This window comes from Monodon monoceros, unplaced genomic scaffold (assembly GCF_005190385.1).
Source record: "Monodon monoceros isolate NGI ecotype Baffin Bay Population unplaced genomic scaffold, NGI_Narwhal_1 Super_Scaffold_2, whole genome shotgun sequence".
Lineage (NCBI taxonomy): Eukaryota > Metazoa > Chordata > Mammalia > Artiodactyla > Monodontidae > Monodon > Monodon monoceros.
In genome coordinates this window covers 82,717,645-82,738,620 of record NW_021703776.1, presented here as the reverse complement: position 1 = coordinate 82,738,620, position 20,976 = coordinate 82,717,645, and the positions used below count along the sequence as shown (strand labels likewise).

Genomic DNA, 20,976 nt, shown 5'->3' with positions numbered 1-20,976 from the left:
CTTAATTTCAAGCCTTTAAAACTAACATTTTTCTCTATTTAAGAGATCACTTAAAATTTCTTTGGCTTTTTTTCTTTTGTATAATAGTACACATAATTAAAATGTAATTTGCACTGGTGGTTGAGAAAGATGAGACCAGTCTGTCATATCTGGTTGTTGGTGGTGGTTTTTTTTAAGGTTACAGTGGGATTTGAGAGCTCCCGAAAGCCCCCACCATCTAAAATTTTTCTCAGTAGAGTCATTATTGGGTTAGACCACAAAGCAGAGACAAAACAGATATTAAGCCAGTAGCCCTCTCTTCTGCTGATGTGGGTTGGTTTGGTTTCTATAATCGAATCTTAGTACCTTAAAGGGGTGGGTCTCGGGACAAGTAAATTTTTGAGGAAGGGAACACAGAAGTGTTAGCGCTCTGTGATTCCAACCCCGAGCACATAAGAACCTAGAGGCCAGTCTCAAGGGGATGGAAAAGAGGGAGGAAAAGAGTAGGTGAAAATAAATACTACAGATAAGATTTTTTAAAAAAATTTTTTTTTTTTGCTTGTCTTTTGCATTTGGCAATGCTACTTATAGCAAGGTTATATCAGTAGTTATTTTGATTATTCTCTAAGCCAGGGAGAAAATTATGGGGACTTCCTTAGTAAATGTGTAATTTTAGGAGCACAGCATTTCCAGTTCAGGAGAATCGGTGTTTTGCTGAGTGCTTGAATTTGACTAAAGGGAATGCTGGATTTATGTTAAAGGGTCATTGGGGATAGGATGGGGTGGGGACAGTACAGAGGGGAGAAAAACTAAAATTAAGTGCCTATTTTTCATTTACTTATATATACAATGTGGTCTTACACATTTTACATACTTAACCCATTTAATCTTCACAGAGGTCTGTAAAGTGGTGTTTTCCTGATTTGCAAAGGAGAACAAAACTCAGGGAGTGAGTTTACATTATTTTGTCTAGGCTCAAATTCAGTATATGGCAGTTCTAGGATTTGAACCCCAGCTTCTCTGAATCTAAAGCTCATTCATATTCTTTTCACAAGAGCGTATATTGCCTTTTAAATTACAAGAATTATTATTCATGTTTTATATTTTATTGCTTTCATTGTAAAATGTTGGTAACACTTTAAATGGCGTATCTTGAGGAAGCCATCTTTAGTTCTTCTGGGTAATATAAAAGCCTGTGTAATTTCCTTTACCTTCCACCTTAGCATCGAGAGTAAGCATGAGGTTACGATCCTAGGAGGACTCAATGAATTTGTAGTGAAGTTTTATGGACCACAAGGAAGTAAGTATATGTGTTGGTATGTGTTTTTTATTACAATCTTTTACTCTATTCCTTAATAGACAGTGAGAATATCAAGGGAGATGGTGATATGTGTAGTTTTTGAAAAGTAAATTTAATTTAATTCTAGAAGCAGTGAGGAAATCTTGCTCTTATCATAATTACTTTATATGCTTTTCTCTTTTACCTCTGTGTGACAGTATTAAACATGAATTGTGAATTCTGGGTTTTGTGGAAATGTTTTTTGTTGTTTTTTGGGGGTGGGGTGAGCATGGTATAGATTGAGACAGTAGGCTATTACTTACCAAATAACTGAACAGTGTTTGATACTTTAAAGAATCAAGTGAGGGCTTCCCTGGTGGCGCAGTGGTTGAGGGTCTGCCTGCCGATGCAGGGAACACGAGTTCGTGCCCCGGTCCGGGAGGATCCCACATGCCGCGGAGCGGCTGGGCCCGTGAGCCATGGCCGCTGAGCCTGCGCGTCCGGAGCCTGTGCTTCGCAACGGGAGAGGCCACGGCAGTGAGAGGCCCGCATACCGCAAAAAAAAAAAAAAAAGAATCAAGTGAATTTGGGGGAGAAAATGAACCTTTGCTAACTCTAGATTTTTTAAAGAAAAGTATTATAATTGAACATAGAGTACCTACTAGTTATAGTAGTTAGTTATAAGAGTTCCCTGACTCTTGAAGGAATTAATTTGCAAGGTTCTCAAAACAGGTTAGGATTTAATGTTTAACTTACATTCAGATTTATCTTCTGATTTGGAGGCACAATCCTAATGTTTAACTTTTTTGCTTTTATTTCAGCACCATATGAAGGTGGAGTATGGAAAGTTAGAGTGGATCTTCCTGATAAATACCCTTTCAAATCTCCATCTATAGGTATGTAACTACCCAGTTTCTCTCCTTAGAGAGTTTTGAAATGGAAAAAAAAAAAATCCTACGTTTTATGGGAGATCATTAATTCCAGAAATATTAACTTAACTGAATTTTTTCCTTTTTTGGCTTAGGTTAATTAGTAATTTGGGGGGGGGGTACTTCCATAGTGTGATAGAAGATGTTTAAATATACCCTTTGCATGCTTGTAATGACTATAACTCTAGATTTTTCTGTCTGTTAGGGTCAGATTAAACAATTTTAAGACACACTGTCCATTCAGGCTATTAGCAGTAAAATAATAAACATCTTAAATCTCATTTTAAATGCCAGATTGTTGGAATTAATATTTTACAGTGCCTATTCTAATTCTGCCATTTAAAAATCCTGTGTATATCCTACTTTACTTTTGTTCACTCCAACTCTGGGTACCCTTTTCCATTCTCTACATTCCTAATCTTTTTAGCCCTCTAAACAGCTAAAGAAAGTAGAGAAGAAACCTCAGTGGGGTTGTATAAAGGGTATTTTTTTCCTCACCTTCATCTTCTGCCCTAATTGTTGATATTAACCTATTACCCCTATTAAGGCATTTAGTGACAATTTAGGTATTTTAGCATCAGATGCTATAGAGGTATATTTGATTGAAGATTGATAACCTTTAAATATTTTGAGACTGTAGAATGGTAGTAACTTAGCTAACTTAAGCCCACTTTTAAAAATTTCATTCTGTAGATGATTTTAAAATGTTATAAAATATTGACCAATTTTAAGAAGGAAGAAGAAAATAAAATTGGAATAGATTAGCGCATTCTCTGTCACACTGAACTGCATGTTCAGAATTGTTAGTTTCAGATATCTTGCTACTGCTGTGGGCTTGTCTTCAGAGCTAATGCCAGAACTCTTGGAATTTTAGACTGCCCCACCACCCCAAAAGGGTTTTTTTTAAAGAGGTGGACCAAAGACATTCTGAGCTATATGTTTTGATTCTAGGCCCCCACATTTCTGTCTCAGATAAATAATGCAGGAACATTAGAATAGTCACAGGCTAATTCCCAGTCAGAAGCAATGGCCTAGCCCCCTGACATCTAGCTACTTTATATGTTTTAGAATTTCATGCTATAAAAATACTACAGAGCATCTATAATCCCTTCTTAGGCTGGGATTCTTAGTGCTCATTTTAAGAATAAACTGGTGATTTCCTCTTAAGGGCCCTGAAGTTGAGTTTTTAAACTCAGTAATTGAGAAGATACTTTATGGATGATTGAATTACTATAAGGGCCTCCAAGTTTTAGAGTTATCAGCTGGTGATATAGGAAGAGTGCTGTGAGGTGCTGAATCTTTGAGACAATCCCTGAATGTATCTGACTTAATACCTTAGCATACTTGGGACACCAGCCCTTTCTCAGTTCCATTCCAGTGTGGTGGAATGTAGGTTTCGCTCAGTTCGGGAGGGCTTTTGTGTCACATTGGTTCCCTATCCCCCATTTGTCTTTTAACTTTAGGGTGTTTCTTTCTATATAGGCATTTAAAACTTTTATGTAGTTGAGTGGTATGATCTTTAAACCTTTACAAACAGAATGTCCAAACCATGTAAATTCATTCAAATATATTTCATACATACCTATTTACTTAAAGACTAAAAATTGGCTTGGTAAATCTAGTTTTGTTACCCTAGATTCCTAGTCAGAAAGGAAACAGTATAGCTTGTTGAAACTAACAATGAACCTATAGAAATGCAATTACATATCCTGTAGAAATGTAGTTTTTTTCTCAAGTCTTGTCTTAACATATATTTCCAGGTAATATAATTATTTCATCATAACTTTCAAAGTGTAAATATCTAAACTTCAGACATTGTTTGTTAACTAATGACACAACAGAAACCTCTGTACTTTCTTAAATTAATGATGTAACATGAAATTGGTTAGGACAAATGACTAGGCAAATTTAACTTCTTTATAATTTTTCCTTTGCCTTTCTGTGTGCTTTTAGAACTTGGTAATACCTACAAATGTGTACCATATTCTCTTAGGGAAGTAGACCTAGTTGAAATATTTGTACAAGCTGTCCTTGTTTCCTCCAAAGGAAGATTGCATAAGAGAGTTTTAATCAGTTGTGTGGGGTGACCCATTTTCAGGTCGTCAACAATGTAATTACTGTTAGAATGTGCGTTAAACATTTTGAGAGGTAGTGGCTCATGTAGAATAGGCAAAGATTCCTTTTTGAATTGTATAGATAGTTGCAGAATTATACAGAAGGGCAAGGAGATAAGATAAATCCAACTTCACTGCTCTTTTTAAACCCTGCCTCTATAGTATCTAGGCAGGCATACCCTTCTTTCTGAGCCAAATTTTGAGATGTGCAAATTTAGATTAAGTATTTTAATGTTTAGCTCTTGGAATTTTAAAATGTATATGTATATACTTTTTTGTTTAATATTACTATGTATTTTTTAAATTGTATAAATGCTCCATATCCATAGTAGGAATGTAAGAAGGTCCAGGTGAGCAAAAGTAAAGAAAAATTAAAATGTCTTATAATCCTATCCCTCAATAGATATCATTATTTGCATAAAGTGCATAAAAATGTACTTTAAAACATTTTTCTATGCATATATAAGTGTATATGCAATGTAATTTGACAGGCTCATCTTTGGTATATACTCCAAATACAGTTTTAGAGAGTTTTCAGTAGTTACATGATTGCATGAGGTATAACTACAAAAGTCCTTTCAGAAACAGTTTACGTCTTTAAGTAAGTTTTTACCCCTAAATAGCAATAAACTCCCTCAACTCCTCTGTGGAAAGAGAAGGAATGTAAACAGACTCCTGGGGAAGTTATGAGCTTACTCTTACAATGCCATCATTGTTCCAAACATCTTAAGCTCATCTTTTGGAATTTTACATTCTCTTTGAATATCATGAGTGATGGCAAATCTTGATGCTTTGAAGCTGGATATAAATTTTTGAAATGGCTAAAGGTCATTTAATTCTAGAGAATAAGATGAATTGAAAAACAAAGTAACATCAGTTGAAATCTAAAATGATACATGGTTGTGAAAGTGACTTAAGTTTAAGGATTATGATTTTCTTTTAAACTGGCCCTATGGGCTCTTTCAAAAGGAAATTGTAAAACTCCTTTAATCAATTGTAATGTCATTGAAATATTTGCATCGTTTTCCAGAGAGACTGCTTTGATGTAAATTATATTTGAATCTTTAAGTTCTGATTTATTTGAAAGTACAGACTTTTATCTTTTTCATTCAGAAACATTCCTAGAATGCTAGCAGTGCTGCTGGGTGTGTCACTGTGTAGTTAGGCGAATGTGATTGGTCAGTGGATTGGTTCAGGAAAGAGTGGGAAAGAATGGTTCTGGCCCTGATTCTCCTTGACTGTGAGAATGATACTTATCAGAACTGTTGTTTCCTCTTCTAGAAAATGAGATAATGGAATTAAATGAACTCTGCATGTTTGATATTGGCCAATGTATTAAATACTCAGAATACATGATATATGGCATTCTACCCAATAGTTAGGAAGGCTGTGTAAGGCTTTCACTAGTTGGGAGGAAAAAGTCAACACATATAAAATACTGCATTTGCTTTAGTGACAGCATTTCCTTGCTTTTTAGGAGAAGTGTGAATTAGCAGCTCAGTTGAGGAAGAAAGAGTATATGGAGGAGATAGGCTTTTACAAGAATTGTATTTCACATATTGAGAATAGTCTTTACAAAGCTTCAGAGATGTGAAGGTGAACGTAAGGACTTTACAAATACTCTTTCAAAACCGAAGTAATGCCCGGCCCATGAAGATTATGTTATACGCAGAGGAGTTTCTACAGAGACTGCCATATTCCATACTTCTCCAGATTCACAGTTTTCAGTCGTTACACGTGTGCTCATCTACTAAGGAAGAGCTTTTATCCGTCAAAGATAAGACTTGCAGTTGCTGTGTGGGGAAATAAAAATGAGTGATCTCATATATACAGAGGTCACATGGAGCAATTTTTTATAAAAATTAAAAATAATCGATAAGCATAGGATACAAATGGTTTTGTGTCTAATCCAAAGAATGCAGATTAAAAAAATAAGAGAATATATGACTTATCAAATTGGCAGGTTAAACATTGTTGGCAAAGTTATTATGATGTAGCCAACCTAACAGTATATATTGATAAAATTTTGTATCCTTTGAGTGATTTTACTTAAAATAAGGAAATACCCAGAGGTGTACACTAAGATTAATATACAAGAGTATGTAAATTGCAGTGTTATTTCTAAAACTTAAAAGTTGGAAGCAACCTAAATCACCCAGTTGATAATAAAGTAGTTAAATTGTGGTACATTTTAATGGACAAAATGTTTCACAACCATTACTCATATTTTAACACCATCTTTAAAGGAACACATAGGAGGGAATTCCCTGGCCAACCACTGGTTAGGACTTGGCACTGTCGCTTCTAGGGACCTGGGTTCAATCCCTGGTCAGGGAACTAAGATTTTGTAAGTCACACGTGCAGTGTGGCCAAAAATAAATGAGTGAATGAATAAATAAATAAATAAATAAATAATGGAACACACAGGAAAATGTATAACATTATATAGTGTAACAATAATTTTTTCCATGCAAATTCCAAGTATGAATGCCAAATACTGGCTATAGTTATCCATGGCTGTTAAGGGAATTAAAACCATTTTTCTGTAATTCCCAAATATTCTACAGTAAGTTCCCTTTTATTATAAAAGTAAATATTTAAAAACATATGGCAAGTGAATGTCTTTTGAGTGTTCTGTCTACATCTTTGTCTGAGTCTATGCTTTTCCTGTGTTTTGTTCTAGTAAGCCACCAAGCAATCCTTGGCCAGAATTCTTACTTGGTAGCTTGCTAAGGGCCTGCTGGCCCCCATGTTTCCCACCACCCTCCTTTCTTTTTTACCTTCAGTTTTAATTATTTGTGCGTGTAAGTGTACCTACTATTTCCTTTGTTTCTCTGCTTACAGTTTAGTTTACTCCATCTTGGAATAAACCTTTAAGTATAGCTATTCTACACTCCTTTTCTTCCTTTCCCTTTTCCCTTCCCTTGTTACTTGAGCAATTCTTATCTGCTTCTTCTTTCAGTCTGACTCCTCCACTTGTGTTTCCCTTTGTTCCATTTTTCTCTTCATATGAACCAAGAAGGCTCCCGTTTACAGCCAGTAATGACAGTAATACTTTTTTTTTTTTTAACAGAAGGGGAGGGGAGAATCTGTTCTCTTATTTTCAACAGGCAGAATTAAGCCTCTTATTTTTATTTATTTTTATTTTTTAAATTTTATTTATTTTTTGGCTGCATTGGGTCTTCATTGAGGCACGCAGGGGCTACTCTTCGTTGTGGTGAGTGGGCTTCTCATTGCAGTGGCTTCTCTTGTTGCGGAGCACGGGCTCTAGGCGCATGGGCTTCAGTAGTTGTGGCGCACGGGCTTCAGTAGTTGTGGCTCGCGGGCTCCAGTAGTTGTGGCTCGCGGGCTCTAGAGCGCAGGCTCAGTAGTTGTGGCGCACAGGCTTAGTTGCTCCGTGGCATGTGGGATCTTCTCGGACCAGGGATCGAACCTGTGTCCCCTGCATTGGCAGGTGGATCCTTAACCACTGCGCCACCAGGGAAGTCCAATAACAGTAATACTTTGGATAAACCTCACCCAAGAGGGCAAAATTATGTCTTCTGATAAAATACAACATACAATATTAAATTTAAGCTTTTCAGCCTCTAAAGCAGTGGTCCCCAACCTTTTTGGCACCGGGGACTGGATCTGTGGAAGACAGTTTTTCCGCGGGGGGCGTGGGGGCTTGGGTGGTTCAGGCGGTAACGCAGGCGATGGGGAGTGGCAGCTGAAGCTTCGCTCACTCGCCCGCCGCTCACCTCTTGCTGTATGGCCCAGTTCCTAACAGGCCGCTAGCAGTCCATGGCGGGGGTGTTGGGGACCCTTGCTCTAAAGGTCTTGAAAGTACCTTGAAAAGTTCCCTTCAAGATCTACAGCAGTCTCCATCAGATCTACCTATTTTACTTAAACACTAGCATTCAACAGAAAATTTTAAAGTTGTCATTTAATCTTATTTTTAAATGTCTACTGACTAGTATATTAATAGACATGTATTCTACTAATTTCAGATAGAACTATAGAGTATTTTAGAATCTTCTGTAGATAGCCTTAAGACCAGCCTGGGAACTCTGTCACCATTTATACTTTTTTAAAATAGAAAACTCTTTTGTAAGAGCCAGCTAACAAGTCTAGAAACTCACTTTTGAAATACTACCTGTGTGTATCTCCATATTAACAGTGAGGAGGACCCTCTCAGGAGCAGGCTATATGCTATGTGTGTCTGGACTGTAATTTGATGATACCAAAGCTGACTGTGTAAGAGGAATGGTTGAGAACAAGATTCTGGAGAGACCACTTAATGTGTTTGCCGAATGTTGATAGAATGGCCAGGGGAAAACCCAAGCTCATTCTTCAGTGTAATTGATGTCAATAGCATATGGCAAGAGCTAGCCAAGTCCATTTGAGTAAATAGAAACAAAACGAAAGAGTCATGGACAATAACAAAAATTAGAATGCTATTTTGAGCTATACCAGTGGCCTTTACAATTAGGTCAGACTGTCATCTAAATAGAATGGTTTTAGGTCATTCTTTTCCAAAGGAAACTAGACTAGGTAACCTGTCTGAGTTCCTTCTAAATTTCCCAATCTGCCACCAGTTCTTAATTAAAAGATATTCTGATATTCAGTGCACCATATTCTTTTTACTTGTGCCAGTGATTAAAGGAAATGTTTTCACCTTTTTCATTGGCAGATTCACAGACTCTTCTGGCATAATACATTTTTTATTTCACTATGGCCAGAAATTGCCTCACAGTATTTTTGGAATGGAGTTTTATAACATATGGTATGACTAACTGTAGAGTTTAGAATATTACCATTTACTTTGTGTCTTCCTAGCTGGAAACATTGTACAATTACTCCCTCAGGAACTACTGTGAGTAACTTAACTGAGCCCTGCTTAGTCAGGAGTAGACCAGGATTGGGAGTAGAGAGGAGTGTGTCATGCATGAGAGGTTTGGGGTCAGTCATTTAACAAAGACTACTTGAACCACTATATTTCCACAAATAGAATGAATTCTTAGACTGAGGAAGCAAATTCCATTAAGATCACCTATATACTTCTCTACTTTTGCAAGCTTGGGTTTGAATTTAGTTCCTGTTTCAGTTACATTCTAGTAGAAAAGTTTCCTAAAAAAATTTTTTTAGATAATGCTATGAGAATGTAAGCCATTGTTAAAAGCTCTCCTTTTACTGGAGTTCTGAAAATGAGATTTTTCAGGATAGATTTTTGAAAAGATTATGTCTAGCAGCTGAGGCAGAACCTACTTTCTCATAAAATGGATACATCTTGCATCATGTCTTCTAATCAGCTCCACAAATTTATCAGATACCAGCTGTGTGCAGGGCATTATTCTAGGTGCTAGGGATACAGAAGTGAACAAATTGCTCCCTTCACCCTTAAATCCTTTTGTGATGATGGGAGGGGGAGATAAAACAAAATTTTAAATGTCTGATAGCTTTATGCAGAGAACTGATGTGATAGAATTGACATGATAGCTATCCTATATTAGGTATTCAGGAAGGGCTTCTCTGACAAAGGAAATTTAAGCTGAGGTTTAAATGAAAAGGGGAAAAAAGCCAGCCCTGATCCTCCAAGGTCAGGGATTGAGAGCATTTTAGGCAGAAGAAATTGTGAAGACAAAGACCCCGAGGCAGGAGCTTTGCATGCTCAGGGAAGAGAGATGAGACTGGGAGGCTGGGTCGAGAGTGTGAGATATGAGAAGCGGTCCAAGTGGTAGGCAGGGCGAGGTCCTGTAGAGCTTTGCTGGCCCGGTTAAATGGTTGAGTTATATTCTTAATGTAATGGAAAAAAATCATTGCAGCGTTTTAAACAGGTTCAGTGATCACTCTGCTGTTGTGGGGAAAGAGTAGAGATACTGGTGGTTTGGATCAAGGTGCCAAGGTTGAAAACTCTGGTGTATTGGATTGGCCAAAAAATTTGTTCAGTTTTAAGTAAAAATAAAAGACACATTTTTTATTTTCACCAATAATTTTATTGAACAATTATTCACTAACCGAATGAACTTTTTGGCCAACCCAATAGATACACATTACTTGAAGAAATCTATCTATATAGAGGAAAGCATACAAATGAGGCTGTTACCTAGAGGAAGATAAAAGGAAGGCTTTACTTTTTATTTCTTGAATAGGAGATTTTGCTCCTTGCAGGGAGTTGTCTAGAAGAGAGGGAAAGCTTGGTGATGTTGGACGTCAGGAGGAGAATTAAAGGAGCAATGCCTTTGACACTGTAGGAAGGGACAAGATCAGAACACAAATAGAAGACTGGTACTTGAGAAGACCGTGAACATGAACATTTGAGAAAGCTGTTGAGGCAGGAAAAATTAGCATGTGGGGGGGTGGATTTTGTTGGGGATGATGAGGGATCCTGCCAATTGGCACCCGTTTTCCAAAAAAAATGGGCAGGGCTATTAAGTCAAAGTGAGAAATGGAGGGGCAAAGGGAATGGGAGATTTGCAGAATAATGGTAAAATGTCCAAGTCATTGGAGAATGGGGGAGCAAGCTACTAGAGAAAGAAGAGAGGAAAATTATAGGGGATGTTGAATCCACAAAAGTTGTTATAGAGCATACTTTTTAAAATTGATACATTTGTTTACTTACATCTCTCCTCCCTGCCAACCCAATAGATATAAACTCCATGAAGGCAGTTCCTGGGTCTGTTTTACTAAAAATCCATCTCCCCACCTCTAGGCTTTATACATTGCCTGTTCTGCAGAAGAATATCTGTTGAGTGAGTTAGTGAATAATGAGTGAATGCCTATTTAGAGACATCCTCAAGTCCAAGTAAGAATTGTGAATGATTGGTTTTCTCCAGTTGTAGATGAGTGTTTTGGAGGGGAGAGGGCAGGGGATTTGCAGAGAATTGCCAGAGAGTGATGATGGTGATAGCTCTTAAACCTAGTTAGGGGAAGACGTGAAAATAAGAGGGTGGTAGGTAGGAATAAAGAGGGAGGGTGAGTGGATTAGAGTTCACAGGTGAAAGAATTGTTCATGGGGTGGGAAGCTCTTTGACAAGGATAGGAGACCGTAGTGGGAGAGGGGATGTCTGAATTTGTGATTTTGGAAGTGAAGCTATTTGTAGGGATGCCAGACTTCAAGGCATGTCCTGGGAGTGTGAATGAGATAGAACCAAGGAAAGATCATTAAGAAGAAGCTTAGAGAACTGAGAGGCCCCAGGGTGTGAGGAGGGTGGTCTGTGTAGGTAATAATGTCACTAAAAATGACAGGAGTTGGTGGGGGAGAGACTTGGCTTAGGTGCTGAAGTTCTCAATGATGGAAGAAGTCAGTAGTCAAATTGGCCCTGTCAGTGAAAAACCTGTTGTTAGCAGTTTGTAATATCTAAATTTATTCAGCTTCATCTTGCTGTATAGCCAGAGTAAAAATAATAGTCGGCTTTGATTTCCCTTCCCCAGGCCACCTCTAAGGGGTAACCTTGCTTTTGCACATGCTTGCTTCTGTGAGAAGGTTTGTGCATTTCCTTCTTGAAGCTGGCTTATGTCAGTTTTAATTCTGCCTTTGGCAATTCATTATTATATAATCTTTCCATTTGCTGTATAAAAGTTCCACCTAACTTGCTGTTTAGGTTAGTTCCTACTTGAACTTTAGTTCCTCTAGCTTTTGAGCTGGTTGGTTATTCTGACATCTTCTGGGCATAAAATTCATTTTCCCTTTAGGATTGGTGTTATAATGAAAACATATATTCTTAGCTTCATTTTTCTTTAGTTAAACTGAAATTCTTTTAAAAACAAGTAAGAGTAATATCTTAGTTCCCTTGGAAAAGCTTGTTCACACAGTTCAAGATTTGTTCATATTCTTGGTGTTGGTGAAAACCATATTGCTAGAAGGAACTTTGGAGATTATATCATCCTGTTCTGTTATTTGAAGGATTGTAAAAATGAGACTCAGGAAGGCGGAGATATATTACTACTAATTAGTTGCAGAGTCTGCCTTCTAGCTTCCAGTCCAGTGTTTTTTTCCATATGCCAAATACAATCAGAACAATCTTTTTAATAGTAAATATTAGAGTAAGTGTATTTGCCATTTCCAGTGTGATAGGGTTATAAAAAAAACCCTAATATCCCATAATCAAAATACCTTCTAATGCTCTTGACAATTGGTAAAGGATTAAGAGATGGATATGTAGGGGATATTTTCATTTTTAGGATGAGAAAAGTGAGATGAAATTACTTGCCTGAGCTCATGAGTTACTGGTCACATGCTGTGCATATATTCATTAAAACTTGGTGACAGTCCTGTGATATGTGGATACCATTATTTAACCCAGCTTTATGAATGAGACAGAAAGGCAAAGAGATACAGTAGGTCTAAGTGGAACTTAGGCAGTCTGACTGGAGCCTGATCTTTTAACCACGACTTTGTGTAGTAACAGTGGCAGAGACTTGAAATTAGGTCTCGAAATTTCAAGTCCAGTGTGTTCTGTCCATACTCTGCTGCCTCTGACCATGAAAATAAATCCTGCCTGATTCAGACAGTGTGGTTATATGAATGACCAGGAGAGTGAAAGATAAACTATGGAGATAGGAAAGAGATTACAGTCTTCCAAAACTGGATGTGCAGGAGAGTAGATTTAAGGCTGCAGGCTTTGGTAATCTGCTAGGTTGGTAGAAGAGTTACGCTGTTGAAGGATAACACTTCACCTTTTCTTAGTTATAAATGAATAAATGAACTTTTCTTATCCATCCAGCCCATTCCTCAGACTCCATATTATCAGAGAGAAAGGAAGAAACAGAAAAGAGGACCCCTTGTTGAGTTTAGATCTCCTGAACACACACAGGATCAGTTCAGAAGTTCCCATGACACAGGGCAATGAGAGTGAGCTCCTTGCTTGGTTCCTCACCCAAGAAGAGACCGGCCCAGGTCCATCTCTCCTGAGTAGGAAAGGCTCAGCTCTCAGAAGAGACTTCTGCCTGGGTGCAGGCTGCCACGGGCTGGGCCTGGCTGTCTGAGGTAAGATGAAAATCTATCTGAGGGTGCACTAATGCACAAAGCTGGCAGTATAGCTGTCACCAGTGAAGCTGGCAGCATCCCCACCCCTTTTTTATCTGGAACACCCTAACTCTGATCACCTCCTGCATGCTTGGAATGGAGATCCAAGTTATTGCCCTTAAAAAATTTATAGTGTGAGATACTTCTAGGGGAGATAGGATTTAATCTTTAATAAATATATTTTAAATAATTATATCTACTTTAAAAATAGAGAATTAATCAGTTTCATTCTGAATGGTCTACTTTATGTGGGTATTTGTCCTGAAGATAGAATATCAGAGTAATTAAATATATTTATTTACTGTTTTCTCACAGGAATTCATAAGCTTATAATTAAATCATATCAGCCACAGCTGCCTCAACCATCTGCAGTCCAGGTTCATTTTATCTCTGGGATAAAGTTTTCATTTTTGCCTTTTGTGCTTTTCACCCTATTACCTTAGGGTGCATTTACCTTGTTTCATGAGTCACCTTGTTTGACCTGATTTCTTCAAGATTATTCTGGATGAAATTTCTGGATAGATGACTGGCCCTTAGGTATTTCATTCTATCCACAAATTTGATCACTAAAAATATCCCCACTTGTAAACGGAACAAAGACGGAAGTATAATTAATTTTTGCCTCTTTCGTGTACATATTGACCCCAATATCAGTTATTCGAATGTGTACAACTTTGTATAGATCCCCTCCTGGGATTGGACACAGAAACAGTCTGAAATAAAAAACAGTTTTCAGCATGACTCGGCACAGCGTTATTTACTTTCTCTCTTTACTAGCCTATGGGTCAAGAGATTTGTTATTCTAGAGCAATTGAGTATTAGAGTGGAACAAGCAAAAACATGGCATATTTTTCTATTTTGATAATCTGTGCTTTTGTTTTCTAAGATATGTAGTTTTTCATCAACTAAGCATGGTTTGGATTCCTCCTCCAGAATTATAAATCTCCTGATTCCCTTCTGATAAAAGACAGAGGACAGAGGTGGTAAGATTTTTAGCTAAACCTTTGTACCTGTTGTCCCCTTTTTTATAAATGCTTGAGCCATGCCAGAGAATAATTGTCCAAAAAATTTAAACAAAGGAGTTCTGAATTTTATCTGATCAAATCACTGAAATGTTATCATTAGAAAATGTCTGGTAGTGAATAAAATCTTAAATCATATGGATTAAATGTGACTTGCTGCTTCCACTTACCATGTTTCCATAAAAGCAGTTTTCAAAATATGTTCTCTTAAAATATCTTCAAAATAGTTCCTGGTCAAATGGAAACAAGTGTTGGGAAAATTCTCTTGTTGCAGACAAATTCATTAATGTGGTGATAGCATTGCCAAAAGGAAGGAAAACATGCCAGGGCAAACACACTCAGTCCTGAGAATGTTCCTTCTCTGAATTCCTAGCCTGTTCTTTCTCCTCCCCTCCTTGTGCAGAAGTTCCATTGTTGCCATCATTATCCAGAATGTAAATAGCTTTGCCAGAAATGCTGCCCACAGCTTGTCCAAGGACAAATGTAAAGGATATATATATATATATATATATATATATATACACACACACACACACAAATATAGATAAATCTACCCCTTTCCATTTATTTGCTTGGGTATTTTTCTAACAATAGAAAAAGCCTGGTATAGGAAGAGATGATTGTAGTGTGGAAATTGTTTTTTAGTAGAAATGGTCTGGTTGTGCTTGTTGCTCAATGGCAAGTTTATAAACTCCATTTCTGCCTACTTTGGAATAGTCAGTGGATTTTGTGTCTCTTTGTGGTATTTTAGCATGTTAGTAACTTTGTATTACATTCTCCAGAATACTTATGTACCTAAAAATGTGCCTCACAGAATTAATTTCCTTTATGGACTTAACCATTGGCCATTTCCCCTTAAGTCCTCTGTTCTCAGAGGTCTGGCCATTGTTATTAAATCCCAGATTTTAGAGCTGATGGTCCTTTTAGAAACAGAATAAGAGTGGAGGTTTTGGAGATCATGTAGCCCAGCTGCTTCTCTTTGCAGGTAAAGAAGCAGACCCACAGAAGTATAGTGACCTGATCAAGTCCTGCAGTTAATAGCAGAGTTGGGACTAGAAGCCAAATCCCTATTAGTACTTTTCTCTTTCCAGTCCTATTCTGCTCTCCACCTCAGAGCTCAGATGGGGTTTTATATTTATCAGGGGCACTGGGGACTGGGCTCCAACCCATTTATTACTAAAGAATATGTTTACTAAGCCCTTTTTGGCCCTCTTTCTTATATAGTCTTGGACTCAACCAAGCCAAAATCTAGATTAAATTGAAAACAGTGTGGAAACTATATTGATTCCAAATGTAATCTCCAGACCTTGTACAAGGAGGGAGGCAGGAACCTTAATCTTTCAGAGACAGTTTTGATAAACATTTAAAGCTTTTTTCACCATAGCTTTTTCCTTGACTTACACCTTTGAGGTTCCCTGTGACATCAAATTATTGAAGCTTCATTCTTTTATTTTTTTAATTTTTTTGTTGAAGTATAGTTGATTTACAGTGTTGTGTTAATTTCTGCTCTTACAGCAAAGTGATTGAGTTATACGTATATACATTCTTTTTTCATATTCTTTTCCATTATGGTTTATCATAGGATATTGACTATAGTTCCCTGTGCTATACAGTAGGACCTTGTTGTTTATCCATCCTGTATGTAATAGCTTACATCTGCTCACCCCAACCTCCCACTCCATCCCTCCCCCAACCCCCTCGGCAGCCACCAGCTTGTTCTCTACATCCATGATTCTGTTTCTGCTTCGTAGATGGGTTCATTTGTATTGTATTCTTTCTTTCAGACTTACTTCACTTAGTATGATAATCTCTAGTTGGATTCATGTTGATGCAAATGGCATTATTTTGTTCTTTTTTATGGCTGAGTAGTATTCTATTGTATATATGTACCACATCTTTATTCATTCATCTGTCGGTGGACATTTAGGTTGTTGCCATGTCTTGACTTGTGAATAGTGCTGCTGTGAACATAGGGGTGCATGTATCTTTTTGAATTATAGTTTTGTCTGGGTGTATGCTCAGGAGTGGGATTGCTGGATCGTATGGTGATTCTCTTTTTAGTTTTCTGAAGCTTCATTCCTTCTAACCCTTTTCCATTGCTGCGATCCTACTTCTGGTATGGGGTGGGGGTGGTTTAAAAAGGATAACGGAGAAAATATCCCCACCACTAAGAACTAAGCACAGTTGATATTTGTACATATTTGTTTCCAGTTTTTTATCTATGTGCACACTTTTTAAAATACCAGGGCAAATAATATACAAGCACATATATCTTTTTAGTATGTGTGCTGCCGAAGCAAGAGCTAGCTCTTTTTTAAAGGAATATAGTTTTACAGATAAATTCATCTTTAATCACCATTCCTCATTCTGTTACCTATTCCCACCATGACCTTGGCCCTGCACCCTCACTAAAATACTCTTATAAATTTGGTATATGTTGGTCCAATACAGTTTTCTGTACTCGTTACCATAGAGAATATGTAGTGTTGCTTTGTTTTAGTTTATGTAAATGGTATCATGCTGTAACTATATCATCCTGCAACTTTTTTGTTTCCCCTCAACTTTGGCTCTATACATACTGACCTAGTTCACTACCTTGGCTGTATAGGACTCCCAGTATAAGGATGTACTACAGTCTCTCCCATCCCTTGTTGGTGGGGTTGAACTTGGTTCTTGGCTTTTATAAACACTGCTGCAACAGATATCCTCGTAGACCTTCTTGGACACATGTATTAGTGTTTTTCTGAGGTTCGATAGAATTTTTATTCTGCTTTTTCTTCTCTTAACATTAAGGCATGAACATTTCCATTGGCTTAGTATAATCGCCTCATAAACACATACCTTGTACATCTAGACTTTTGAAACATCTTGAATGAAAAATGAATGTGAAATGGTAATTGGACACAAATCTTTTTGCGTCAGAGTAATTTAAACATTGCATGGGCTCTCTTGATAGTAGTAAATAAAACATTAAGCTATTTCAACACAAAAGATTAAAAAACAAAAATTGGAAGCATGATTAGTACTTGGAGTGGCTAGAGCACGTGAGGATTGGAGTGTCTGGGATTTCATATAGTCTCATCCCCGTTTTCTAAGTCTAGAGAAGTTTCTTAGCTTTCCGGAGATGACCTCTGTCACACCTCATCCTTGAGGATCTTCCTTTGATGCCACTTGTCTGCATCTTTCCTGACATCTTCCTCTCCTCATACATGCTTCCCCTGTCACCTCTTTTTTTTTTTTTTTAAAGGGCTTCAAATCTTTGGTTTTTTTTTTTTTTTTTTTTTTTGGGCTGTGTTGGGTCTTCATTTCTGTGCAAGGGCTTTCTCTCGTTGTGGCAAGCGGGGGCCACTCTTCATCGTGGTGCGCAGGCCTCTCACTATTGCGGCCTCTCTTCTTGCGGAGCACAGGCTCCAGACGCGCAGGCTCAGTAGTTGTGGCTCACGGGCCTAGTTGCTCCGCGGCATGTGGGATCTTCCCAGGCCAGGGCTCGAACCCGTGTCGCCTGCATTAGCAGGCAGATTCTCAACCACTGCGCCACCAGGGAAGCCCCCTGTCACCTCTTTTTGCACACTGCAGTTATTTCTTTGTGTGTCTTTTCCCATTGCTCCAGTGACCTCCTTGAAAACAGAGTACTGTCTTTATTTGGTTTTGTACCCTAACTAAGCACAGCGCCTGACACATAGACGTTGACCAAATATATTTTGAATGAATGAAAGAGAACATGTAAGGTGAGGGTAGGGTGAGGGAGGGTGGGATTGGGACGTGGTGATAGCCACTTAATAAGGAACTTCAATTTATTGAGAGGAGGGTACGGAATAAGGAAGTCTAAAAAGGAAGTAAGGGGACTTCCCTGGCGGTCCAGTGCTTAAGACTCCGTGCTTGCATCTCAGGGGGCACGGGTTCAGTCCCTAGTCAGGGAACTAAGATCCCGCATGCCGTGTGGCATGGCCAAAAAATAAATAAATTTAATTTAATTTAAAAAAGGAAGTAAGGCGATAAGGATGACAAAATGAGGGCTTTGACAGTGGATCTCTGCTTTAGAATACTGTCATTTGCTTGTATACAAACTGATTAACTCATTGGTTTTGAGTTAGAAAATAATTTTTTTGGAATTTAAATATCAATATATTTGTTTAAAAGTCTATACATACTTGTTTTTCTAGGAATAAATCAAAAAATTTGAATCCCTGACAGATACAGCCATCTTACAGAATTTTTTTAAACACCTTGCCTAATTTCTTGGTTGCCCCAATTTTAATCAAAACTGGGTTTCCTGGAATGAGTAGACTAAAGTTAAAGGAAATACTTTGGTCACTGTTCTTATGAAATCCTTTGCGGTTTGGAAGCAGTACTCCTTTAGCATTTCAGCAGCTTCATTCATGTTCCGCACATGGTGTAGCACAATGATACGAGTAACTGAGCTTCGGAAGGAGAAGTTCAAATGCAGAACCTCCACATTTAGTGATTGAACAATAAAACTTTGGGGAGGAAAGTCAGAGTAGCTTTCTTAACTTTTATCATGGCACTAGTTATAAACCATTTAGTACTATAAATTTTCTTGGCAAGTACCTTCATAGCTCAGAAAATAATTTCTTGTAATGATTATTTTGTATTAGAAGCTGCATTGCTCTCAAAGTTTGCTCATTTGATTAGCAGAACTCTGATGTATTTTAAGTAATTGACACAGTCAGGAGAATATAGTCTTACCAGTAACCAAAGATCTAAGATTGAAAGTAATGAGTTATCCTAATACTGAAATTGTTTCCAGTACTGAAATACTTTTAAACTAATTGTTCTCTGGATACTTTTTGCTGCTAATTAACATCTCTTTTTACAGGATTCATGAATAAAATTTTCCATCCCAACATTGATGAAGCGTAAGTAACTGTTTAAAAATGTTTAAATCTTAGCAGCAGCTGCTCTTGGTTAGAGTTCATCTCTCTGTTATTAAAAAAAACCTCAATTATCTTTTTGGATTTTAACAACAGATCGGACTGTAAGAATGGTCACTTCCATTATAGAATCCAGGACTACGATATTCCACCTTAGTTCAGGGTCCACTATTGGACTGCTTGGTTTTTCCCACTGTCGTGAATGGGTCTTTCATTTCCCTTGATATCCAGCTAACATCTGTAATATTCCATATCTCTGTTCTCTTTGTATAGACACTGTCCAGAGGTCTGTCTTCAGTGTACAGATTATATTATTTTCAGCCCTTAAAGTATTTCTCAGTCCTTGAGAGTAAAGCAAACAGTTAATGAATCTTAATTATCCCTTTCTTTCCTTCTAATATTTTATTAGTGATATTTTAAAATGTGATATCAGTGCCTCCTATTTTATACTTCCAGTGCTATTTAGAATACTATTTGTCCTGCAGTTTTTCCTTGTCATGGCACTAAATTTTGATATTACACACACGCACACACGTGCATACATATGAAGTATTCTGAACTCTGAGAGGTTGTATGTATATATATACATCATGCCCCATGGTCCTTTAATGCTTTCATGTATCAGTCATCTTAACAAGGATGTTCTCTTATGTAACTGCAGTATAGTTGTCAGATTCAGGAATTGCATATTAATGCAGTACTTTTTCATCTACTGCCATATTCTGGTAATGGACTTTTTAGCACTTTTTTTTTTTCATTCATTAAAGGATCCAGTCCAGTATCATCTACTGCATTTAGTTGTCATGTTTCTTTAAACTACTTCAATCTGAAATCATTCCTCAGCTTTTTATAAAATTGACATTTTTAAGGAATAAAGACCAGTTATTTCATACTGTCCCTTAGTTTGAGTTTGTCTGATTTTTCCTTATAATTAGGTTCAGAGTATGCTCTTAAGGCCAGAAAACCAAAAAGTGAGATTGTGTCCTCCTCAGGGTATCCTTTTTGGAGGCACACAAGTTTGTCTGCCCTGATAACCAATGGTAATTCTCATCACATGGTTAAGGTGTTGTCTGGTTTCTCCATTGTATAGTTACTGGTTTTCCCTTTCAGTCTGTAAGTAGACACAAGACTTTGTGTAGATTCTGCTCCTCATCATGTTTTCCCCAATTGGGATTCTTTGGTTGTTTTTTTTTTAATCTATTAAAAATATTTTTCCTGATGATTAAACTAGTTGCCAAATACATGCAGCTAACTTTCTAATTTTTAAAAAAATGCCATTCTTTCCATCTGTTTCAGGTCAGGAACTGTGTGTCTAGATGTAATTAATCAAACTTGGACAGCTCTGTATGGTGAGTTTGGCCATGGAATATTTTTTAGAGATGTTGAGACACTGCCTAAAAAAATGTTGTTTGGATTTTCTTCTCTGGTTTAAAATGTTTTGTTGGGAATGGGAAAGGATTTTGAAAGCCGGTGGGAAAGTTTAATCAGTGAAAAAAACGTTTTCTCATGAGTACAGACTTTGGTTTAGCAGTGGAAGTTTGAAATTATCTTGTAAGATTCTGAAATTAATGTACAGTGTTACACATATGCAGACACACAAATACTTACGCAGACATTTTATGTATGTGTTATTCTGAAGCACATTGTATACATGTTTATCTGTAATGCCTTTTAGTTTTGGAAAAACTCTTAGGAATGTCCCTTTGAAATGAGATGGTGTATTAAGAGGTTTGGGGGATCATCATCTGTTTCAA

At 37.3% G+C, this 20,976-nt stretch overlaps 1 protein-coding gene across 2 annotated transcripts in view; it reads left to right on the top strand.

Moving 5' to 3' along the window:
• UBE2H (ubiquitin conjugating enzyme E2 H) overlaps positions 1–20,976 on the top strand; it is a 99,625-nt gene that overhangs the window by 55,095 nt on the left and 23,554 nt on the right. Inside the window, exons 2-5 of one of the 2 annotated variants that reach the window (XM_029232968.1) lie at positions 1,203–1,279; positions 2,080–2,154; positions 19,168–19,207; positions 20,519–20,571. In XM_029232968.1, coding sequence (XP_029088801.1) covers positions 1,203–1,279; positions 2,080–2,154; positions 19,168–19,207; positions 20,519–20,571 — 245 coding nt within the window. The remainder of the gene's footprint in view (positions 1–1,202; positions 1,280–2,079; positions 2,155–19,167; positions 19,208–20,518; positions 20,572–20,976) is intronic. The other variant, XM_029232969.1, reaches the window with a different exon arrangement.